General features: G+C 40.6%; 1 protein-coding gene, 1 long non-coding RNA gene and 1 pseudogene across 4 annotated transcripts in view; 2 read left to right on the top strand and 1 right to left on the bottom strand.

Moving 5' to 3' along the window:
* LOC135971952 (uncharacterized) overlaps positions 1 to 24262 on the bottom strand; it is a 54307-nt gene that overhangs the window by 6000 nt on the left and 24045 nt on the right. The window contains exon 4 of one of the 2 annotated variants that reach the window (XR_010588394.2): positions 11526 to 13212. The exons of the other annotated variant lie outside the window; for it this stretch is intronic. This is a non-coding gene — a long non-coding RNA (uncharacterized lncRNA). Of the gene's footprint in view, positions 1 to 11525; positions 13213 to 24262 lie in introns of those variants that run through there. 2 annotated transcript variants of the gene reach the window in all.
* On the top strand, positions 6301 to 6874 carry LOC102118769 (large ribosomal subunit protein uL6 pseudogene; annotated as a pseudogene).
* On the top strand, positions 12208 to 24233 carry DTD2 (D-aminoacyl-tRNA deacylase 2). 2 transcript variants are annotated; one of them, XM_005561032.4, is made up of 3 exons: positions 12208 to 12398; positions 16626 to 16695; positions 21800 to 24233. In XM_005561032.4, the coding sequence occupies exons 1-3, from the start codon at positions 12288 to 12290 to the stop codon at positions 22123 to 22125; spliced, it is 507 nt and encodes a 168-aa protein (XP_005561089.2). In that variant the 5' UTR covers positions 12208 to 12287; the 3' UTR covers positions 22126 to 24233. The 2 variants fall into 2 exon arrangements, with proteins under 2 accessions (XP_005561089.2, XP_065404778.1); XM_065548706.2 differs by lacking the exon at positions 12208 to 12398 and adding an exon at positions 14712 to 14811.

Raw genomic sequence — 24262 nt, 5'->3', positions numbered from 1 at the left:
GCGATAAAGATACTACCCGAGATTGGGTAATTTATAAAGAGGTTTAATTGACTCACAGTTCCGCATGGCTGGAAACTTAAAATCACGGTGGAAGGCGAAGGGGAAGCAAGCACCTTCTTCACAAGGCGGCAGCAGAGAGCGTGCACAGGGGAAACTGCCACTTTTAAAACCATCAGATCTCATAAGAATTCACTCACTATCATGAGAACAGCACTGGGGAATCAGCGCCCATGATCCAATCATCTGCCACTAGGTCCCTCCCTCAACATGTGGAGATTACAATTTGGGTGGGGACACAGAGCCAAACCATATCATTCCCCTAGCTTCCTTCCTGAAGGGTCACCTGGAGTTGGAGTTGGCTGTATTTCTTGGCAGAGGGTTGACTCCTTTTCTCAAGTATCTGTGCAAATCTCTACCTCTGGATTTCAGATTCCCTCAAGCCCCACTTCTCCCTCTAGACCCAGGGGATGGTAAAATCTCAGTTGCTACTGTGTCCTTGGTTACTACATTAACCTCTGTGGTTCTGCTCCACCCACACCTTCATCAATAGTCTCTGTAAATAAACCTTTCGCAGGGTATCCTGTTTAGAGTGTTATTTACTTGCTGATGAGATCCTGACTGATACAGTCAATGTGATAAAATAATTCACATTTTTTATTTGACTATAATAATATTTATTATTTTCTTTTCAAAAGGATGTATTTGTGTTTGTTTTTTGTTTTGAGACAGGGTCTCACTCTGTCACCCAAGCTGAAGTACCCAGGCTGGTCTCTAACCTCTGGGCTCAAAAGATCCACCCACCTCAGCCTCCCAAAGTGGAATGCATTTGTTTATAGCATTTATCCATGGATTTCAAATAACTATATAAAAAATTATTCCCATAACACTTATTGGTAGAAAGACATGAAAAAATAAATTTTAAAAGAGATTAAAATCAGAACTCTCATACAAATATAAAATCAACATGTATCAATTTTTTTCATTAATATTTAACTCAATAAGGAGAGAACCAGAAATATACAACAACCAATTCGAAGGAGAACTCAAACACTGGGTACAGTGGCTCACGTCTGTAATCTTAGTGCTTTGGGAGGCCGAGGTGAGAGGATTGCTTGAGGCCAGGAGTTCAAGATGAGCCTGGGTAACATAGCAAACCTTATCTCTATAAAATATTTTAAAAATATTAGCCAGATGCAGTAGCACACACCCGTAGTCCTAGCTCCTAGGGAGGCTGAGGTGGGAGGATCGCTTTAGCCCAGGAGTAGAGGTTGCAGTGGGCTACAATTGTGCCACTGCACTCCGGCTTGAATCTTTTGTGATTAAGAATTCCTAGTAATCTATATAGATACTCCCTACATAAAGAGATGGATTTTAACTTCTCATCCCTTGAGTAGGAGCTGTGTTTACTGATCTGCTTCCAAAGAGTAAAGTATGAGAGAGAGGAGGTGTAAATGTATAGAGGAGAAACCCCACAAACACTACCTTAGCCAGGTGATCAAGGTAACATCATCAGCAGTAAGACAGTTGACAGCATGTACTCCTGATATAATGTGTTAAAAATGGCACTTCACTTCTGTGATCTGCCTCCAAAGATCTATAATCTCTGTGTAATTATAGAGGTGTTATATATATAGTGTATGTATATTGAAAAAAATCCAATTCCAATAGAGGGTTATCTTACAATATACCTGACCAGTGCTCCTCAAAATTGTCAAGGTCATTAAAAACAAGGAAAGTCTGAGAAACTGTCATAGCCTAAAGAAACATGAAGACTAAATGTAATGTTGTTATTGTAGGTAGCAAGTCAGAAATGAACAGGGCAGAGGAGGGGCCTCCCCAACCAGGAATGTCAGTCCACCATTAGGTGATGGGTCAGTTGTTACACTGTAACAATAATAAATTAATAATAATAATAATTGGCTGCAGCCAGTGCCAGGGAAAGGCAGTCTCCCAATAGACAGAAAAAACCTGAAACTGGTTATCAGCAACTGCCTGATAAAATCTCAAGTCTGGGTGCAGTGTCTCAATCCTGTAATCTAAGCACTTTGGGAGGCCAAAGCGGGTGGATCACCTGAAGTCAGGAGTTGGAGACCAGCCTAGCCAACATGGTGAAACTCTGTCTTTACTAAAGATACAAAAATTAGCCAGGCGTGGTGGCAGGACTACGTGCCTGTAGTCCCAGCTACTCAGGAGGCTGCGGGAGAATCACTCAAACCCAGGAGACAGAGGTTGCAGTGAGCTGAGATCGCGCCATTATACTCCAGCCTGGGTGACCAGAGCAAAACTCAATCTCAAAAAAAAAAGGAGATCTCAGCAGTTGGGCAACTGGGTTCAGGCATGTACACTAAAGAGGTACAATGAATTAGCCAGGCATGGTGGCAGGCGCCTGTAGTCCCAGCTACTCAGGAGACTGAGGCAGGAGAATGGCATGAACCTGGGAGGCGGAGCTTGCAGTGAGCCAAGATCGAGCCACTGCACTCCAGCCTGGGCTACAGAGCAAGACTCTGTCTCAAAAACAACAACAAAAAAAAGAGGCACAGTGGCAGAGTTTAACTGGTACATGACCTTCTAGGAACATTTGACTGCTAAGGGAAGAACACTTCAGGTGAGCACGCGTACAACTCCAGTAAACACATTGCGCATGGGGCCCCTTCCAAGAGCTGGCAGGCCACTGCATATGTGTACAGCACGCCCCAAGGAAAGAATCAGGGGAGAAGGGACACAAGACCCAGTAAGTATGCCAACATACAAAACCCTAAGTCAAAGGTCAAACCGTGCACTTGACTCTCTCAAGTTGCCCACTTCGCCCTCTTCCAAGTGTACTTTACTTCCTTTCATTCCTGCCCTAAAACTTTTTAATAAACTTTCACTCCTGCCCTAAAACTTGCCTCAGTCTCTCACTCTGCCTTATGCCCCTCGGTCAATTCGTTCTTCTGAGGAGGTAAGAATTGAGGTTGCTGCAGACTTGTATGGATTTGCCACCACTAACAACGTGGCATCCTGGATGGGATCCAGATAAAGGACTTTAGGGAAAAACCAGTGAAATCTGAATAAAGCATGGAATTAATTAAAGTATGGAATACTTGTTCCTTGGTTGTGACAAATGTACCATAGTAATTTGAGGTGTTAACAGTAGGGGAAACTAGGCAAGGGGTATATGAGAACTCTCTATTATCTTTCAACTTTTCTGTAAATCTAAACCTAACCCTATTCAAAAGTAAAAAGCTTAAAAAAAGAGATGCGAGAGAGGGCAGGGCACAGGGGCTTATGCCTGTAATCCCAGCCCTTCGGGAGGCCAAGGCAGGCGGATCACTTGAAGCCAGGAGTTCAAGACCAGGCTGGCCAATATGGCAAATCCCCATCTCTATCAAAAAAAAAAAAAAAAAATAGCTGGGCATGGTGGTGCACACCTGTAATCCCAGCTACTTGGGAGGCTGAGGCACAAGAATCACCAAAACCCAGAGGTGGAATTTGCAGCGAGCCAAGATGGTGCCACTGCACTCTGGACTGGGTGACAGAGCGAGATTCTGCCTCAAAAAAAAAAAAAAAAAAAAAGAGAGAGAGAGAGAGAGAGAGAGAATTACACATTTATAATCAGGTAAAGAATGAAGGCTGAAATGAACTTCAAATGGATGCAAAACTGGCAAAACTAGGCAATATCTACAGAGTAATAATCAGTTTAATTCCACTAAAGACAATTTTACATTTTTATAGATAGGAATGATTTGAAGATAGAAGTTTACTTCCATCTCTGTAGAGTTGTAAGACAGCCTGGTCAAAGATAAGTAAGCCGTATAAGATAGCCCTATAGGACCAGGTAATTCCCAGAGGCTCCAGCATGCCATTATAATAATATCCACAAATCTCTTTTGCCCAATTCAAAATCTTTCACAATTTCTTTCTAAAAAGGATACGGGGCCCAAATTACAGAAAGTCCTTAAAACAGACTGGCCTGCCAGGCACGGTGGCTCATGCCTGTAATCCCAGCACTTTGGGAGGCCGAGGCGGGCGGATCACGAGGTCAGGAGATGGAGACCATCCTGGCTAACATGGTGAAACTCCGTCTCTACTAAAAATACAAAAAAATTAGCCGGGCGTGGTGGCGGGTGCCTGTAGTCCCAGCTACTCGGGAGGCTGAGGCAGGAGAATGGCGTGAACCCAGGAGGTGGCGCTTGCAGTGAGCAGAGATCGTGCCACTGCACTCCAGCCTAGGCGACAGAGCAAGACTCCATCTCAAAAAAAAAAAACAAAAAACAGACTGGCCTGACTTGGCAAAAAGGCTAACAGACATACACAAATATTCAAAAGGTCATGGAATGCATTGCTAAGTTATTACAACACTGTAAACTGAAAAATAACCCAAAGATCAAGATAATTTATCAGCCTCCCCGGGAAACCCTACAGACTGCCAAAGATAAACATCATTGCCTTAGAGTTAAAAGCACTTGTTTATGTTACCTAGGCAACACAATAACAAACGGTGCAGTAATAAAAATAAGAATTAAAAAAGCAAATTGAATAAAATAATAGTCAATATTAAGTTTCAACCTAAAATCCATCTCCTTCCTGGTTATACAAACTATTCATCTTAAATATAGAGTCACCTATTAGGTGGAAACTATTATTTTTCCAGGTCTTATATTTTCATGTGGAGGGACTTCAACAGGACTGATACTCCTGGACTCTGCCTATGGTAAGAAACAGCTTTCTCTGCCTATGGTAAGAAACAGCTCTATGACAAAATATAAGATTGTAGGCCAGCCGCAGTGGCTCATGCCTGTAATCCCAGCACTTTGGGAGGCTGAGCCAGCCAGATCACTTGAGCTCAGAAGTTCGAGCCCAGCCTGGACAACATGGTGAAATCTTATCTCTACAAAAAATACAAAAATTCGCCGGGCATGGTAGCGCATGCCTGTAGTCCCAGCTACTCAAGAGGCTGAGTTGGGAGAATCTCTTGAGCCTGGGAGACAGAAGTTGCAGTGAGCCGAGATCGCACCACTGCACTCCAGCCTGGGTCACAGAGCGAGAACCTGTCTCAAAAAAAACAGACTCTGAGGGAAGAGGAAACAGATTTATATAAGAGCCTGAAATCAAAAGTACAAGGGCAAATGCTTCAAACCACAACCACACACACACACACACACACAGACACACACAAATAATAATGTATATAAATATGTATTTTTATATATATTTTTTAAGACAAGGTCTCCCTTGGTCACCCAGGCTGGAGTGCAGTGAGGTCATTTCAGCTCCCTGCACCCTTCGCCTCCCAGGCTCAAGAGATTCTCTCATCTCAGCCTCCTGAGTAGCTGGGACTACAGGCATGCGCCACCACATCCAGCAAATTGTTGTATTTTTAGTAGAGACAGGGTTTTGCTGTGTGACCCAGGCTCGTCTCAAACTTCTGAGCTCAAGTGATCTGCCCACCTTGGCCTCTCAAAGTGCTGGGATTACAGGTGTGAGCCACTATCCCTGGTTAATTTTTGCATTTTTTGTAGAGATGGGGTTTCGCCATGTTGCCGAGGCTGGTCTTGAATTCCTGGGTTCATATGGTTCACCTGACTTGGCCTCCCAAAGTGCTGGGATTACAAGCACGAGCCACCTTGCTTGGCCTTCCCTCAGAGTCTTAATGCATGTGGCAAGTGTCTTGAAGTCAGAATTCACATGGGCCTTTCACACCTCAGTTTCAGATGCCCTAGTGGAAGACTGACTGTCTTTCGGTGATTGTACTGGACACCCCTAAAGTGAAATTTGCACAGGCCCAATCAGATTATCCTAAATATTCTCTAAGATTTTTGTGTGATGTGACAACAGACAGAAGTTTAATTTCACTTTTTTGTTTTCTTTTTTTTTTTGAGACTGAGTCTTGCTTTGTCACCCAGGCTGGAGTGCAGTGGTGCAATTTCAGCTCACGGCAGCCTCCACCCCCAGGTTCAAGCAATTCTCCTACTTCAGCCTCCTGAGTAGCTGGGATTACAGGCACATGCTATCATACACAGCTAACTTTTGTATTTTTAGTAGAGACGGGGTTTCACCATGTTGGCCAGCTGGTCTCGAACTTCTAGCTTCAAGTGATCCACCCACCTAAGCCTCCCAAAGTGCTGGGATTACAGGTGTGAGCCACCATGCCTGGCCTCACTTTTACAAATGTAGTTTCATTAGCATTATCTGTTCACCTCAATAGATAATTGTCCCATATTCTTAAGCTAAAATAATTGTTCTTGAATACACAGCTCCCTTATGGGCTACAAGAATGTGATGACGAGACATTCTCTCTCTGCGGCATGTACTGTCAGAATGAAGACCATTCTCAGCAATCAGACTGTCAACATTCCAGAAAATGTTGATATCACTCTGAAGAAACACAGTCACTTTGAAGGGCCCCAGAAGAACCCTGCAGAGGGACTTCAATCACACCAATGTATAACTCAGTCTCCTTGGAAAGAAAAGGAAGAGGCTCCAAGTTGACAACTGGTGGGGAAAGAGAAAGGAACTGGCTGCTATGCACACTATTTGTAGTCATGTACAGAACATGATCAAGAGTGCTACTGTGGGCTTCCATTACAAGATGAAGTCTCTGTAAGCTCACTTCCTCATCAACATCGTATTCTGGGAGAACAGGTCTCTTGTTGAAACCCACAATTTCTTGGGTAAAAAATACATCCACAGGGTTCGAATGAGGATAAATGTTTTTTCAGTATCTCAAGCCCAGAAAGATGAATTAATCCTTGAAGGAAATGACATTGAGCTTATTTCAAATTCAGTTGCTTTGATTCAGCAAGACACAACAGTTAAAATCAAAGACATCAGAAATTTTTTGGATGGCATCTATGTCTCCGAAAAAGGAACAGTTCAGCAGGCTGACGATTAAGATCTAAGAGTTGTCCAGCTTCTGAAACAAGATGCCAGATGAATCCTAAAACCTATTTGTGATTTTTTTTTTTTAGACAGTCTGCCCAGCCTGGAGTGCAGTGGAACAATCACAGCTCACTGCAGCCTCAACCTCCTGGGCTCAAGCAATCCTTCCACCTCAGCCTCCCAAGTAGCTAGGACCACAGGCGTGCACCAACATGCCTGGCTGATTTTTTGGTATTTTTTGTAGAGACAGGGTTTTGCTATGTTGCCCAGGCTTGTCTCAAACTCCTGGACTCAAGCAATCCTCCTTCCTCAGCCTTCCAATGTGCTGGGATTGCAGGGGTGAGCCACCACACCTGGCCTTATTTGTGATATTTTCATTATGTAATAAAATACCTATTGATTTGGGACTTTTTCTGAAAAACAAAACAAAACAAAATAAGGTAATTATTCTTTACAGCTATCACCCAAAATGTAATTGTTTCATAAAATAACCCCTTGTAATTAGAAAACTGGGTATACAGATGAGGGGTATATGTTGCCACTAAATTATCCTGTAGAAGGTAAGTATTGATATTTCTCTCTGTCCATAGAAGCTGGAAGTAGTTGCTGCCCTGGATCTTCTCCGTGTGTCCTTTCAGATCCACTCTCCATCCTTCTGTAACCTATTCTGTGTACCAGGAGGCTGTTCTTTCTGTACTGAATCAACGCTTACTCTAACTTCCAGCTGGGTGTGGCCAATGAGAGAAATGGCAGACAATTGAAGGTAGGAGAAAAGGGAAAACAGGCTGCAGTTTGGCAGAAGCTGCATTTCTCTATGGAAGGTCACAGATCCTGTCAAGTGTGACTCACGGTTCTTGCTGGTTCTTGAAGAAAACTATTCCTTCCTCTTACCCTTCAGAATGGTAACTGCTTCCTGTTGTTGCTAACCCTGGGTCCTTCACTATCCCCTGATGGTTTTCCTTAACCTTTCACATACCTGGTTAATGATCCCTTCATTCAACCATCATTCAACTCTCTCACTCTCACCACTTTGTCTTGCTTCCTTGCTTTTTTTCTTTCTTTCTTTCTCTCCTTCCTTCCTTTCTCTCCCTTTCCCCTTCCTTTCTTCCTTCCTTCCTTCCTCCCTTCCTTCCTTCCTTCCTCCCTTCCTTCCTTCCTTCCTCCCTTCCTTCCTTCCTCTTTCTCTCTCTTTTCTTTTCTTTTTTAGATGGAGTCTTGCTGTGTCACCCAGGCTGAAGTGCAGTGGTTCAATCTCAGCTCATGCAACCCTCGCCTCCCGGGTTCAGGCGATTGTCCCACCTCAGCTTTCCCAGTAGCTGGGATTATAGGCACAAACCACCACGCCCGGCTACTTTTTGTATTTTAGTAGAGATGGGGTTTCACCATGTTGGCCAGGCTGATCTCGAACTGCTGAGCTCAAGTGATCCACCCACCTCGGCCTCCCAAAGTGCTGGGATTACAGGTGTGAGCCACCGTGCCCGACTTTCTTTCTTTTTTCAATAGAGACGGGGGTCCCACCATCTTGCCCAGGCTAGTGTCAAACTCTTGGGCTGAAGTAATTCTCCAGCTTCAGCCTCCCAAAGTGCTGGGATTACAGGCATGAGCCACCACCATGCTCAGCCTCTCTTCACCTTTTGAAAGTGTGCCATCTGTTTTCTGTCAAGACAACAGCTTTGACATTTTTTCCAAGCCAAAATTATATCTGTCACTGCATAGAACTTTAGGAAACTAATTTTTTCATTTATATGTTATAGTAGACAAAACTGCTTTTTCAGAAATCCTTAAATCCACCTTCATATATAACCAGCATAGCTGTTCATCCAAATGCACGTCCTAATTTGGCCTTTCCCTCTTCAACATACAGTGTAACCTCCCCGTTTGCTCTTTTGATCTCTAAATCACAACGTCTTGGTCAATAATATAAAACACTCTACTCCACAAGCCCTTGCCATGGACTCAACCTTGAATGATCCCATTGTTCAACACTTCTCAAAAACCCAGTTGAGAAAATTGATTAGGATTAAGTGAAGTACACAAAGTTCATGCATTAATCTCTAGTAGAGTAGGACTGCCACATTAGCATATTTAGACCATATTACATCTGAAGACTTGCTTTTATTTTGGGGTTATATCAAGGGATTCTGATTTTATCAAGGAACAATTAAAGAAATTGCCCTAGAAAATCTGATACTACATCTTGCTGTAGGGACATAGTTTAGCATATTTCTCACTATCTCCTGTGCTTAGTACTTGGGGTCATAGTTAGGTGTCTTCCACAAAAAACTTTTCTCACCCTCTTTGTTCTGAGTTCTCATTTACCAAGCAACATCCTGATTTCTGTGTTACTCTCTCTACATAAAAATAATATGCTGGTCATACCGATTTTGAGTATTTCTCATAGTTAATTAATAAAGAGACTTCTGAATATGATCTAGCTTCCTGTGCTTACCCACAGGGGGAACATGCTGATCATGCCCTGTGTGAGAATTTCCACTCCATGTCATGGCAATATTTCTTATTATAAATGACTAAATCAGTATTCTGGTTCTACCCCAATCTAATGTGCATTTTAGTTAATGTTAACCAATTTCTCAGAACCTGGTTATCTCCCTAAGCAATGAAAAAAAAAAAAAAAATCTCTGGGCTTTAAACTAGAAGGCTAGATCCAGTCTTCCCTAAGATAAAATACCTACCTCTTCCAGTTGCACTTGTATTTTTTAGTTTTTAGTTTTTTAGACGGAGTTTCGCTCTGTCATCCAGGCTGGAGTGTAATGGCGTGATCTCGGCTCACTGCAAGCTCCACCTCCTAGGTTCACACCATTCTCCTGCCTCAGCCTCCTGAGTAGCTGGGACTATAGGCACCGGCCACCACACCTGGCTAATGTTTTTGTATTTTTTAGTAGAGACTAAAAACAGTTTCACCATGTTAGCCAGGATGGTCTCAATCTCCTGACCTGTGATCCGCCTGCCTCAGCCTCCCAAAGTGCTGGGATTACAGGCATCAGCCACTGCACTCCGCCTGCACTTGTATTTATTAACATATCCTATATAAAGTCTCAGGTAAGAGGCTCAACTTAGAGCTAAATCTGAGGAAAAGCTCTGCTTATCCCTAGAACTATGAAATAGATTATACTGCCCTTCCCTATCCTCTCCTATTTACAATCAGGAAGCTTAGCATCAACTCTAAGGAATCTTTTAGAAATTGTTCTCAAACTTTTCATGTTTGTCAAATACTTTGAATGCCAGAATTTGGGGCAGCCAACTTGAATGAATTAAAGAAGTTAAAATAACACTAAATTAGTTATTATACCATCTCAGAGGACCTAGAACCCATCCACAATTAATTCCCTATCCATATGGTACACTTTCAGTATTGTAGGTGTTTGAGAATTATCTCTGCTCAATGATTTCTCATACAATCACAAGGCAGAGCTCTCTTACATTCCAGTGAACCACCATCTTCTTGTAAAGCCAACTTAATGCTATGCTTTGCCTTTAGTTCCAACTTGAAACAAATTGTACAAACTACAGCACCTCATATGTACATACAATGAACATAATTGTTTTATAACAAAAATTGAAGTTATATATTTGTGAAAACTTTGCTGCATACTATATCATCTCAGCACTCCAGGCGAGAACCACTGCCTTACCTGTTTTCAATTTCCCCCATTGTGGCTTACTGACATAATTCTAATTTCTTTATTCTTAATGCTTTAATTCACATTTTACTATTTTATTGCATGCATGTCCTTCCTTCTTAAATTATTTGTAGAATGAAACTAAGTGTTCAAAAAATAACATACAGAAAGAAAATGCTGTCTTTGGTGGCTACTCTCTATTACCTTCTGCAAATAGAAGTAAAAAATAAATGAGTCACAGCCTATTACTGTACCTACAGCAATGTCCACGAGATCCTCACTCAATAGGAAGGTTTAAAGTAATTAGTGATTTTTTAGAAGCTAATCATTACCATCCATACTCCATCTATTCTACTCATAGGAAGGGTTTCCCAATTTGTTAAAGACACCCTCACTGTAGAAAGATCTCTGTGAACCATATACCCTATTTTCAATAGACCTCCCTATTTCCTGCAACCACATACAAACGGACACCAAAGTCTTCTCTTATTTTGGGACGTAGTTAATGGTCTGTATGTCAAAGTTTCTTTCAGGCCTGTAAAATCTGAATCTGAGAGACGGAGAGAAAAGAGACTCAGTAGTTATAATGACATAAAGGTGCAAACGTGAAGCAATTCAACTTGTCTGTGCTTTGCAGACAAATGTCAACAAATGTTGGAATCCTTGCAATGCAGCAATCAGAGATCATGTGACATTTTGCTTTCTGTTTTTACTAAAAGCGTAAACCTGGTTGCAAGATAACCAGCAAACAAGCAGCTTCGATTTTGTGTACAAAGGACTGTTGATTATACATGGATTATTTTCTTCAGTCACACTACTTTGTATGGATAGCAACACTGTCAGTGATGTCATCTTTTTAAACAACAGATCCGAATGTATAGGCACATTGTGTCAACTGGCCCAAATCAATGACCTGGGTAATGCAATCAGGGTAACACTATTATTCCTCATCTAGACCATCCAAGCCCATAGAAAAATAAATGCTAATCTGATGCATGTTTAAGGAATACGTTACATGGGAAAGAAAATCAAGCCCTTGTTTAGTTTTATTTACATTCTCATATGTACTTCCAGAAAACGCATCACAGAATTTACATCATATGCATCAGAATAAACTGTTTCATTTTTGTATTAGTAGCGGGCTAAGTTATTAACAATCACACTTTCTTGGATAAGAACATTTTTAACAAGGATATCTCCTAAAGAATGTGTATTCATATAGCATACCAATACCTTTTCACAACTGTGGAATCAGAATGATTTATAGCATTCCCGATAGAGAAGGCAGCATTGTTTTATTGATTGGAATAAGGAAAATTGTGAAGGATGTATATATAGCTTTTAGTTCCATCTCCGCTTGCTCTTTGATTCAATTATTTGTTTACTCACTTTCATATGGGCATAACATGAATTTAAATCAAGCAGATTTAAAATTTTTCAACAGTTGGAATCTAAGCTTTCTGAGGTGAAAAATGTTTCTTAAAAGGTTTGTAGGAAAGAGATCTAACGAGTCTTTTTAGTCGTTTAATAAAAGTATACACTGAGCGCCTTTTGCAGAGTTGGGCAGGAGCTGCGGAGCAGCTTAGCGCTACGCCGCCCTCCAAGATCGCACATCCGGGACATCCGAGAGTCGGGCCGAGCCCCCGCCCCTAGAAGGGCGGGGCCACTGGGCGATCGGGGCAGTCCCTTCGTCGTGCCCCGCCCCGTCTGCGCCGCCTGCGCGTCGAGGAAGGGGCCTGCGACACGCGGCCCAGTAAGCGTCCGGCCGCGGCGCGGGCCTAAGCCATGGCTGAGACTAGCCGGATGCTTCAGGCCCGGGCGCTCCTGCAGCAGTGCCTGCACGCCCGGCTGCAAATTCGCCCAGCCGAAGGGGACGCCGCGGCCCAGTGGGTAGAGGTAACGTCAGCCCGGCAGCTCTCGTTATCCTCCGGCATGCGGGGCGGTTTTTTCCGCGTTATCTCGGTGACCCGTCTGCTCTGTGACTCTCTCTGAGACCGGCGGTCCGGCCGCGGGGATACCCGGTCAGCTTGACGCTGGCCGCAGTGGCCTGCCTGGCTGCGCTTGTCTTTTCGGTCCTGCATCACCGTTCCCCAGCGCCAGTTGTAGCCCCCAAGCGGAAGAGCGCGTCTCCCTTTTTGCGGGGACCACGGGGATTTGAAACTGAGTTCGGTGGACTTCGGGCCTTACTGTCTCAGACCCCTTGTAGCTCGTGGCCTATGCTGGTCGAGGGCAAGCTTGTAGGTCAGGTTTGCTGCAAGAGTTCATGATCTGCTTTAACTTACGCCTCAGATCGCGTTGAATTCCCCCTTATGTTGACTTGGTCTTAGCAAAGACATGAGATTTCCTAAGAAACAACTGTTTTTCAAGAAGCCTTTTAAAAATTTTGACCTATTTCCAACTGAGAAAACAAAGACCACTACTTTTATAACAATGTTGCATTGTTATCAAACACATTTCTCCAAAGAATTTAAAACATTTATGTCACTATGAGTTCCTTATACTTTCATACATACTTTCTTTTTTAAGACAGCCTGCCCCCACTGCATACAAAAACAAATAAAATTTTCTTTAAGGCCTCTGACGTAGTTTTGAAGTACGTTGAAATGTAAGAAAAAAATTAGTTCGTAATTAAGACTTTTGTAGACACTCAGAAACTTCAGTGTAGCAAAATCTCATTCGCTCATCTTTTCTGCTGAATTCGGTCCCAGATCTAGCATTAATTAAAACAATGTTAGTTATTTTATATATTTTTTATTTATTTATTTATTTTTTGAGATGAAGTCTTGATCTGTCGCCCAGGCTGGAGTGCAGTGGCACGATCTCGGCTCACTGCAACCTGCGCCTCCCAGGTTCAAGCAATTTTCCTTCCTCAGCCTCCCGAGTAGCTGGGACAACAGGAGCAAGGTACCACGCCCGGCTGATTTTTGTATTTTTAGTAGAGACGGGGTTTCGCCATTTTGGCCAGGCTTGTCTAGAACTGACCTCAGGTGATCCATTTGCCTCAGCCTCCCAAAGTGCTGGGATTACAGGCCTGAGCCACCGCGCCCGGCCTACTTATTATTTTAAATAGTACCAGTGAACTATTTGATATGTGGGTGATTATTCTAAAATCAGAATCTGTTGCCCTGTGCTAATTTGGAAATATAAGCATAGAAATCTCTGTATTCTTATCTCTCTCCCAGAAATTCACTTTTCTTATTTCTTCTTTTTGTCATGATTTTTTGTGAGGTCTTGATATCCTTATTTGAAATTTTATTATTGTATTTTGCCATCCTATCTAAAGAATTAACTGGCTGGGCGCAATAATCCCAGCACTTTGGGAGGCCGAGGCTGGCGGATCACTTGAGGTCAGGAGATTGAGACCAGCCTGGCCAACATGGTGAAATCCCATCTCTACTGAAAATACAAAAATTAGCCAGGCTAGGTGGCGGGCACCTGTAATCCCAGCTACTCAGGAGGCTGAGGCAGGAGAATCTCTTGAACCCGGGAGGCGGAGGTTGCAGTGAGGGGAGATCCTGCCACTGCACTCCAGCCTGAGCCACAGAGTGAGACCTCCTTTCAAAAATAAATAATAAATAAAATAATTATCCTTTCTTTTTTTTTTTTTTTTTGAGACGAAGGCTTGCTCTGTCGCCCAGGCTGGAGTGCAGTGGCGCGATCTCAGCTCACTGCAAGCTCTGCCTCCCGGGTTCACGCCATTCTCCTGCCTCAGCCTCCTGAGCACCTGGGACCACAGGCGCCCGCCACCACGCCCGGCTAATTTTTTGTATTTTCAGTACAGACGGGGTTTCACCATGCTAGCCAGGATGGACTCAAACTCCTGACCTCGTGATCCGCCCGCCTAGGCCTCCCAAAGTGCTGGGATTACAGGTGTGAGCCACCGTGCCCGGCTGAATTATCCATTTTTATAGTTGCCTCCAGACACTATAAATAACAAACTATCAGTCATTTAGTTTCCTTCCATGCTTATTTATCTTTTTTATGTTTTTCAGGCTACATCTTCTTATGCAAAATCACATATATTTTATTGCTGGCATCCAAACTATCAGTGTTTATAAACTTAAAAACTATTTTAAAGGCTTTCCCTTTCGCTCCTACACACATAACTAAATTAAAGAGCTGACAAGTAATTTAGATGGTGAGAAAATGTAAATTCTTCTTATGTGTTCTCTACTGTTCTATTATTAAAAGTTCTGGTTTTTTTAGAAACAGCATTTTAATTGTCAAGATTTGAAGGTTACTTTCTTTGCTTGTTGTTAGTTTCATTCATTTAGAACTTTGCTGTCACAGACTAATGTTTTTGTTCCTGGTAAGTGAACTTTTTAAAGCTACAGTGAGAATTATCTGTATTTTTCTATATATTTGAAATGTTTTATACCAAAGAAGTTATATGGAAAGTGATTTTGACTTGAAGAGAAGTCACAACTTAAGATCTATTATGGAATAAATGAAAGGCAAAGACCTTAATGAGGAGATAATGTTAGTGGAAAGAACAGTTATCATTGTGCAAATAATTAGGTATTTAATTCTGACATTGCATGTGTCCAAATATAAATATCCTTAAGATTTTGATTCATGACGAAAACAATAGTAGTGGAGAGGCCTGTGACAATAGTGCAAATACCTATAATAACTTGCCAGCTTCTTAAGGGTATGCATTGGAGGCCCTTGCCTATTGTTTCAGTAGCACAATTGCACTTTTTAAGACTCACTTCTTTTCCAGGTAAATCAAGTGTGAGTGCACAGCTGCATTTACATGTATCTAGAAAATTCTTTGGATAACACATAGAGCCTGGAACATATAGTTGAATGTTAATGCAATCAACAGATAAATTGAATCCCTATCATGTACAAAACAGCCTGTAAAGTGCTTTGGAAGTTAAAATGTGAAATAAATTGTGCCTCTGCCCTTAAATTTATTTTTACATACTCATTTAATAAACACTAATATAGCACTTACTGTGAACCAGGCACTGTTTTTAAGTACTTTATAAATATTAACTCATTTAATCTTCCTAATAGCTCCTGGAGTCAAGGTTAATTTACAGAATCAAAAAATCTAATGATTCACTCAGAAGCAGAATCAAAGTCACTATTCAAATGTCTCTTTTCTGTATAGTCTCTGTCCTACAAGATCTAAGAAATATCCAAGTCATTATGTAAAATAAATAAGCCTATATTCCTGATAACAACCAACCTTTTAATGTAGAACTTATTATCACAAATGCAATTTTCAGGTCCCTATCATGTTTATTTAAAGCATTAACAACAAATAATAATAATTGGACAGTTTCCTGGAGTTTATAGAAATAGAATCAGACCATTATTTTCATTATCTGTAAGTAAATGGATTAGGGGAAATAAAGAGAGATGATGTCAAAAGATATCAGTCACATGTTGTTTATCCATCAGCTGTATCTGGTATAATGTAAATTCACTTGGCATTGAATAAATGGGGCCCAGCAAATGAAATGTTTCTAAGTCTGTCACCCTTACTTGGGAAAAGGCTGCTTGATTGTTTTAATGATTTTGATTAGAAATAAATGTTTGAAGGTATAACTTGTCTTCACTGCTCTTCGCTATATTTTAAACTTAATTCTTTTTTTTTTTTTTTCGAGATGGAATCTCTCTCTCTTGCCCAGGCTGGAGTGCAGTGGCGCGATCTCGGCTCACTGCAAGCTCCGCCTCCTGGGTTCATGCCATTCTCCTGCCTCAGCCTCCCGAGTAATTGGGACTACAGGCGCCCGCCACCTCGCCCGGCTAGTTTTTTGTATTTTTAGTAGAGACGAGGTTTCACCGTGTTAGCCAGGATGGTTTTGATCTCCTGACCTCGTGATCCGCCCACCTCGGCCTCCCAAAGTGCTGGGATTACAGGCATGAGCTACCGCGCCCTGCCTTAAACTTAATTTTTGAAAGAAATAACAACCAATGATTGAAACTTGAAAAATATTTTGTTTTCTCACATGAGAAATCTTTTGTAAAGTTCATTTTCTGTGCTTTTAACCTCTATGTCTATAATATTAATAGTTGTGAAACTGTACCCATTTAGCCCTGTATCTTTTTTAGCCCTGTATCTTTATAGATATTGTTGTAATCTGAGTTTACTGTGGTGATTTCTCATAGGTCCAAAGAGGATTGGTGATCTACGTGTGCTTTTTCAAGGGAGCTGATAAAGAAATTCTTCCCAAAATGGGTATGTGTTTGACTTTGTTTCTTTTTTTTAAGAGTGAGAGGCCAAGCGTGGTGCTCACATTTGTAATTCCCAACACGTTGGGAGGCCAAGGCAGGTGGATTACTTGAACCCAGGAGTTAGAAGCTGGCCTGGGCAACATAGTAAGACCTCTTCTCTACAGAAAATAAACAAAAGTAGCTGGGCATGGTGACTTGTGCCTATGGTCCTAGCTACTTAGGAGGCTGAGGCTGGAAGATTGCTTGAGGCCAGGAGGTCGAGGCTGCAGTAAGCTAAGATGGTGCCCCTGCACTCCAGCCTGGGCAACAGAGTGAGACCCTGTCTCAAAAAAAAAAAAAAAAAAGATAGTGAGAAAGAACAGTAATAGACAAATGAACCAGAAGGGACAAGAAGCACAATCTTTTTCCTTCCCTTTTATTTTTAAAATAATAATTTTACATATTCATGGGATACAAAGTGATATTTTAATACTGTATACAATGTATAACAATCAAACCAGATATGCATTATCTCAAACATTTGTTATTTGTGTTGTGAACATTTAAAATCCTTTCTTCTAGACTTTTGACAGTATATAATAAATTATAGTTAGCCATATTCATCCTACAGTGCTGCAGAACACCAGAACTCATTCCTCCTATCTAGCTGTAATTTTGTATCCATTAACCAATCCCTGCCCATCCTAAGATGCACAATCTTAAACTGTGCTGATGTTATTAATTACTTAATTCTATCTAGTGTTATTGGCCTTAGCTATTTGCCTGTTTCAAAGTTTAAAGTAAGCAAGTATGGTGAAATTCTTTTAAAACATCTGCAGCATTTCAGGTGACTTACAGATTGATGTAGAAGAGTGTACATAAAAACACATATACACAATGCACTTCAGCCAAGGATACAGAAAATTCTTGGAAGTAGGGTGGTCACACAGGGAGAAACAGATGCTGCATTTCTTAATATAGTTTCCTTTATCCCCCAGAGCCCCTAACAGAGGCAGTAGATGACGCTGTATATACAAGATGTGGGTCTCATCAAACCTGGACAACTCAAGTTTATATTATTATTATGGAAGAATTTACATTAGCCCTGTATGCCCTTTTTTGTGGAAATAAGTATAGATATAAGGTTCTCCTGGGTCTTGAGCCAAATTCAGTGTCATCACAGCCACACTTCCTCCAAGGACGTGGAAAATAGAGTCAATGTTCAGGGATCTCTGAACACTAATTTATCTACCTGCAGCTTTCTGGTTTCCTGGATAGGCTATAGCACTGTATAGTGATATGTATATATACACTATCTCACATGGCTATAGTATTTCATGTGATAATTACATAGGTTCAGATATACCAAATCAAATCATATACCCTTTCAGGACACTATTTGGATATAAGGATTATATCCACAAACAAGCATACATACAAACTTGAAAGAAAAGAAGCTATCCTTAAGGTTGGGAACAGGTTGTATTCTCTTCATTAGTAAAGGACAGCATCCATTAGTTGGATTAATAAGAAATATTAATTATACAAATGGGCAGTTGAAGCTTACAGAAGTTAACCTAGAAGAGCTTCAAGGGCAAATAGGCCAATGAGGAAGAGCTTGGACAAAAAGCTAAAATTCCTAGTGGGAATTTTTTAGTAACATATCAAACATGTCTGACAACTTTGTCAAAAGATGAAAACCAGACTTAAGAGACTATGCTAGGTGAGAATGGAAAGCCAGTAACTGCAATAGTTTGAAATTTGAATCCAGAAGATAATAAGGAACCTCTGAAGGGTTAAGAACAGAATGTTCTGGTCTGAAGAAGGAAAAAAAAAAAGAGAGAGGCCGGGCGCTGTGGCTCACTCCTGTAATCCCAGCACTTTGGGAGGCCAAGGCAGGCATATCACGAGGTCAGGAGATCAAGACCATCCTGGCTAACATGGTGAAACCCTGCCTCTACTAAAAATACAAAAAAATTAGCGGGGCGTGGTGGTGGGCGCCTGTAGTCCCAGCTACTCGGAAGGCTGAGGTAGGAGAATGGTGTGAACCCAGGAGGCGGAGGTTGCAGTGAGCCGAGATCACACCACTGCCCTCCAGCCTGGGTGACAGAGCAAGACTCCATCTCAAAAAAAAAAAAAAAAGAACAGAACATAATGTAATGAGGACTCCTATTATAGAGAATAATTTGTCAGATCCTAATGCTGGAGTGTTAGACAGTCTGTCCACTTTCCTAAATTAATATTTTGCTTTGGATTAAATCTTTTTTGGTCCATAAAAAAATAGAAACCTTCAAAAACAGGAAAGAAAGTTTTTGTCATTCTGACTTAAGATTGACTTCGTAAAGTTGTCTTATGGAGTCTCAAATGGTTCTTCATCATAATAATATGAAATATGCCTACTACATCCAAACTGCATGTTGTTTTATAGTGATTAAATCCTGTGCGCTTCCTTATCTGTCTTTGTGAGTTCACTTTAAATACATGCATAAGATTGTAGTGAATTTAAAACACCAAGGAGGTCCACCCTAACTCTTGTAGCGGATAGTCTAACACTAACACATGATTTTTTATATCATGATTTTCAGTAAAGAAATATATGACTCTAAGAATCACATTCTACTCTTTTGAGTTGTAAGCAAAGTAAGTCCATCTATTATTAATAGTATTAGCTTGTACTTCACTGTATTCCAGTAGGCTAAGTAAGTCAATGTGATGGAATTCTCTGAAGCCTCACCTCATATTTATGATATAGATTCAGATATTTCCAATCAAAGCATATATCCCTTGAGAATATAATAACCAGTTATATCCACAAAATCTGAAATAGCATAGCTAACATAGAGATGTATAGAATCTTCCTCCATTCACCTTCAATATAATTGGACTGAGGGCCAGAAACCTGTCAAAGCTTAATATCCCATATACATCATTAGAGATACTTGATTGATAACCTATTTTAGGATATTTCAGTTTCCAACATGCCATTAATTCATTGTCTCGTTTTAATTCTACTTACTGGTTCTACATTGTATTTATCTACATACTGATATATGTATACCAACAGCATTAACTGAAATCTCAGTTATAGCCAGTAGAGGGAGGTACATGGAAATATAATAAATTGTAGCATTATCTCTCAGGCCCGTTATTCCAAAATTGCCTATTTACTCTGTCACTAGCCTGAGGCCTAGATAGCTAGATAGTGATTTTGAGTGGAATGAAGTGCTCTGGAAAGTTTCCTTACAAGCAGTCAGTAAAGACTGCTGGCTAAACAGCAAAGTCCTATTTGTGATAGAGAAAACTAGAGGTAAGTAAAAATAAATGTTAAGTGAAAATTGATGATGCTTAATGCCTAGCTTAGAAATTCATTTGGGTGTTCACCTTGGCAGGTTTTTACCAGATTAATTCCATGATTTGTAGAGAGGGGTAACAATATGAATATTTACTACAGACCCTCTAATAATTAAAACCGTTAACTACCCCAACAGAAAGCATACCTTTTAAAGCCTAATTTGAGGACGGGTGTCTTGAAGTTTATATAGTTCCTTCTACCATTTGCCCTCTCAGGACTATGCTTTGCAAACAGAAGTCAGGTACACCTTTATAGAGGTAGGGAGACCCTAGGTCTATTTATATTAGACACTTCCTTTGCTTATTGTTTCAAAAATGGTTAATGTTGAGGTATAAAGGCTTTCTAAGTTTAGACTTTTAGCTATATATGGATACTTATTTTGGTTTCAACACTTCTTTTTTTTTTTTTTTTTTTTTTTTTTGAGACGGAGTCTCGCTCTGTCACCCAGGCTGGAGTGCAGTGGCGCGATCTCGGCTCACTGCAAGCTCCGCCTCCCGGGTTCACGCCATTCTCCTGCCTCAGCCTCCCGAGTAGCTGGGACTACAGGCGCCCACAACCGCGCCTGGCTAATTTTTTGTATTTTTAGTAGAGACGGGGTTTCACCGTGGTCTCGATCTCCTGACCTTGTGATCCGCCCGCCTCGGCCTCCCAAAGTGCTGGGATTACAGGCGTGAGCCACCGCGCCCGGCCGGTTTCAACACTTCTTATTAGCTATAAGAAATCTCATGAATGCTATGCAAATAATATCACGTTTTCTTATATGTATATGAAGATAATGCCAGTAGCTTTATATGTTTTTATTTACTTTTTCAGTTATAACAATGAATTTCTGATGATTCTTGCTTTCACCTTTACCCTTCTCTCATGAGTTATATTTATAAAATAATTAGTCCATATTAATATTGCCTTTAAGGTTATTAAACAACAAAATTGGCTGGTTTATAATGGGATTGAAACAGGAACCTTTGTCTCCACTTAGAACTCTTGGCAACTAAGTTTAAAATAATAACTGCACTAAAATTTTTATTTGATATTCCATTATAAAGAAAAATTTAGCTGGGTGCGTTGACTCACGCCTGTAATCCCAACACTTTGGGAGGCCGAGGTGGGTGGATCATGAGGTCAGGAGATCGAGACCAGCCTGGCTAGTACAGTGAAACCCCGTCTCTACTAAAAATACAAAAAATTAGCCGGGCGTGGTGGCACACGCCTGTAGTCCCAGCTACTCAGGAGGCTGAGGCAGGAGAATCACTTGAACCCAGGAGGCGGAGGTTGCAGTGAGCTGAGATCGCGCCATTGCACTCAAGCCTGGGCAACAGAGTGAGACTCTGTCTCTAAATAAATAAATCAAGCAAGCAAGCAAGCAGAATTTGGTTTAAGGAGTTACCCTTGTACTTTTCCAGTGGGATTTACTTACTAAATAAAAGGAACATGAAAGTAAAATCTTCTCACGTATTCCCCCAGGGGAACAATATTTGAGGTTCTAGTGTACAGTTAATTCTTTAGACCTTTCTGGATGAACTTACTGTTAGGTGATCTTAACTGCCAATTCAGATTTAAAATATCATACCATTTTCTGCATGAAAATTGCTTTATTTTTCATGCTTAGATTATTTAGCTTAGTGAAGCAGTATTTTAAATCTAAATAGAGACTTTGGGTTAGAGGCATGAGCTGACAAACTGAATTTTAAACATGAGATTTGCTGACTAAAAACTTGATGGTTTTCTTCATGTTTGTTTTTCACTTTAAAATGTTTTGCCTTTCTTCCTCACCCAGTTAATACACTGTTAAATGTGAAATTAAGTGAGACAGAAAATGGCAAGCATGTCTCTATATTGGATCTACCTGGCAACATTCTTATTATCCCTCAAGCTACCCTTGGAGGAAGACTAAAAGGAAGAAACATGCAATATCACTCTAACTCTGGAAAAGAAGAAGGGTTGGAACTTTACTCTCAATTTGTGACGCTATGTGAAAAAGAAGTAGCTGCTAATAGCAAGTGTGCTGAAGCTGGGGTTGTAGTGGAACATGGCACTTACGGGAACAGGCAGGTGTTAAAGCTGGACACCAACGGACCATTCACACACTTAATTGAGTTTTGAAAATGAAAAACTAGTTTCTATAGCTGTTTTCTGGTATGAAATGATCTAAAGTATAATTAGATTTTCTTTCCCTTCATCTTGAATGTACTAATCTTCAGCATTTTTAGACAAGAAAATCTTGAGTTTCATATGTAACTCTGCACCTGCTAATTGGATGACTTTGCCAAGTCACCTAAACTCTGGATCTCAGTCACTTTTGGTCCTACATTCCTCTACCCTTCTACTTGAAAATTTGAAATACGCTGTCTATTCACTTCATAGTCATTAAGGAAATGTTCTTAATTTTTTTTTGTTTTTGTTTTTGTTTTTGTTTTGAGACGGAGTCTCACTCTGTTGCCAGGCTGGAGTGCAGTGGCGCAATCTTGGCTCACTGCAACCTCCGCCTCCCGGGTTCAAGCGATTCTCCTGCCTCAGCCTCCCAAGTAGCTGGGATTACAGGCGCATACCACCATGCCCAGATAATTTTTTTGTATTTTTAGTAGAGATGGGGTTTCACCGTGTTGGCCAGATGGTCTTGATCTCCTGACCTCGTGATCCGCCCACCTTGGCCTCCCAAAGTGCTGGGACTACAGGTGTGAGCCACCATGCCCGGCCTCTTAATTGTTTTTAAAAAATTATGTACATCTTGAGTATTTTGCTGTGAAGAGAGTCACGCAAACAAGAAAAACACATTTCTTATACCATCAAATTTGTATAACATGTAATAAAAATAACTATTTGTATTAATATTAGGTAAACTGCAGCACAACCCAATTATTACTTTGTTAATTTTGTTTACTATTTCAGTTTTCTGTATTCCCATATGTAAGTCACCATTTCTTTTAATATGCATGAAAATGTAATATAAGGCCAAGTGTGGTGGCTCATGCCTATCATCCCAGCACTTTGGGAGGCCGAGGTGGGAGGATCACTTGAGCCCAGGAGTTTGAGACCAGCCTGGGCAGAATAGCAAGACCCAGTCTCTAACATATATATATGTAATATAAAGGTGTTATTGTGTGCTATATTACTTTCCAGGGACATCCAAATGTTTTACATTACTTTAAGAATCTTTACTTGATATAAGAACAAAGTATAAGGGTTTAAAAGTTGTTTTTATTAAACATACTATATAAGTGGGTTAATGGTCTATTTCTCAGTTTTTACCAGAACCATGTGTCTCACTTTTTGTCTTTGCTTTTTAAAGAACTAGTTCATGAAATTAGTGTTAGTTCATAAATTGTTTAAGAAGTTCCTTTCCCATTGAATTAGATTGCTATAAAAGGGAGAAAAGGGGAAACTTCCCGTAAGAATAGTTTGAAAACAAATTGACTTGTTCATTTCCATATTATCTGCTTGATGATATGGAGCCAGTGTCAATTTTTCTGTTAGTGAATGTTTTGAACTAGATGTTTGTTCCCATCCCCAAAATTTATATGTTGAAGCCCTTATCAGTGTGATGGTATCTGGAGATGGGGCTCCTCCAACTATTCCATCCCACAACACCCCCGCCTGAGGACACAGCGGGAAGGTGACTGTCTATAAGCCAGAAAGAAAGTAGTCACCAGAAACAGACCATGCGGACACCTTGAGCTTGAACTTCTAACCCCCAGAACTGTGAGGAAATAAATTTCTGTTGTTTAAACCACCCAGTCCGATGGTATTTTGTTAGGGCAGTCTGAGCTAGGACAGTGATGTAAGATAGACAGCTAGTAAAGTAAACTTTTCAAAGGCAAGAAAGGAAGATATACAAGAAATTGAAAGAATAATTAAGTCAGTAAGAGGTAGTATTCAGTTTTGGCAAACTCCTCTGACTTGAGTTGAAAAGGCTTTTTTTTTTTTAGAGTAAAAACCAAATAACTAATTCTAATTGACAAAAAAAAAGGTAAACAAACATCCTAAATAGCTGCTGAAAATGTGTCTTATAGTTTCTTTAGGTCTGTGTTCCTAAGATGCTTAAAATTTTATCATGAAAAAATCCTATTTTCTCTATACCCTTCCTGTACTATTCTATTTTGGAACTAAGAATCAATAAGTGGCTTGGTAATGAGCTCATTGTCCTTCACTTTTGCTTTATTGATTCATGATACACTTATTGAAATGTAATAAACTATTCATAAACTGGCAAACTCCAATTGTCTCATAGTTTCTCCAAAGA

The sequence above is a fragment of the Macaca fascicularis genome, chromosome 7 (assembly GCF_037993035.2).
Source record: "Macaca fascicularis isolate 582-1 chromosome 7, T2T-MFA8v1.1".
NCBI classification, from domain to species: Eukaryota; Metazoa; Chordata; class Mammalia; order Primates; family Cercopithecidae; genus Macaca; species Macaca fascicularis.
This window is presented reverse-complemented; position numbering and strand designations above follow the sequence as displayed.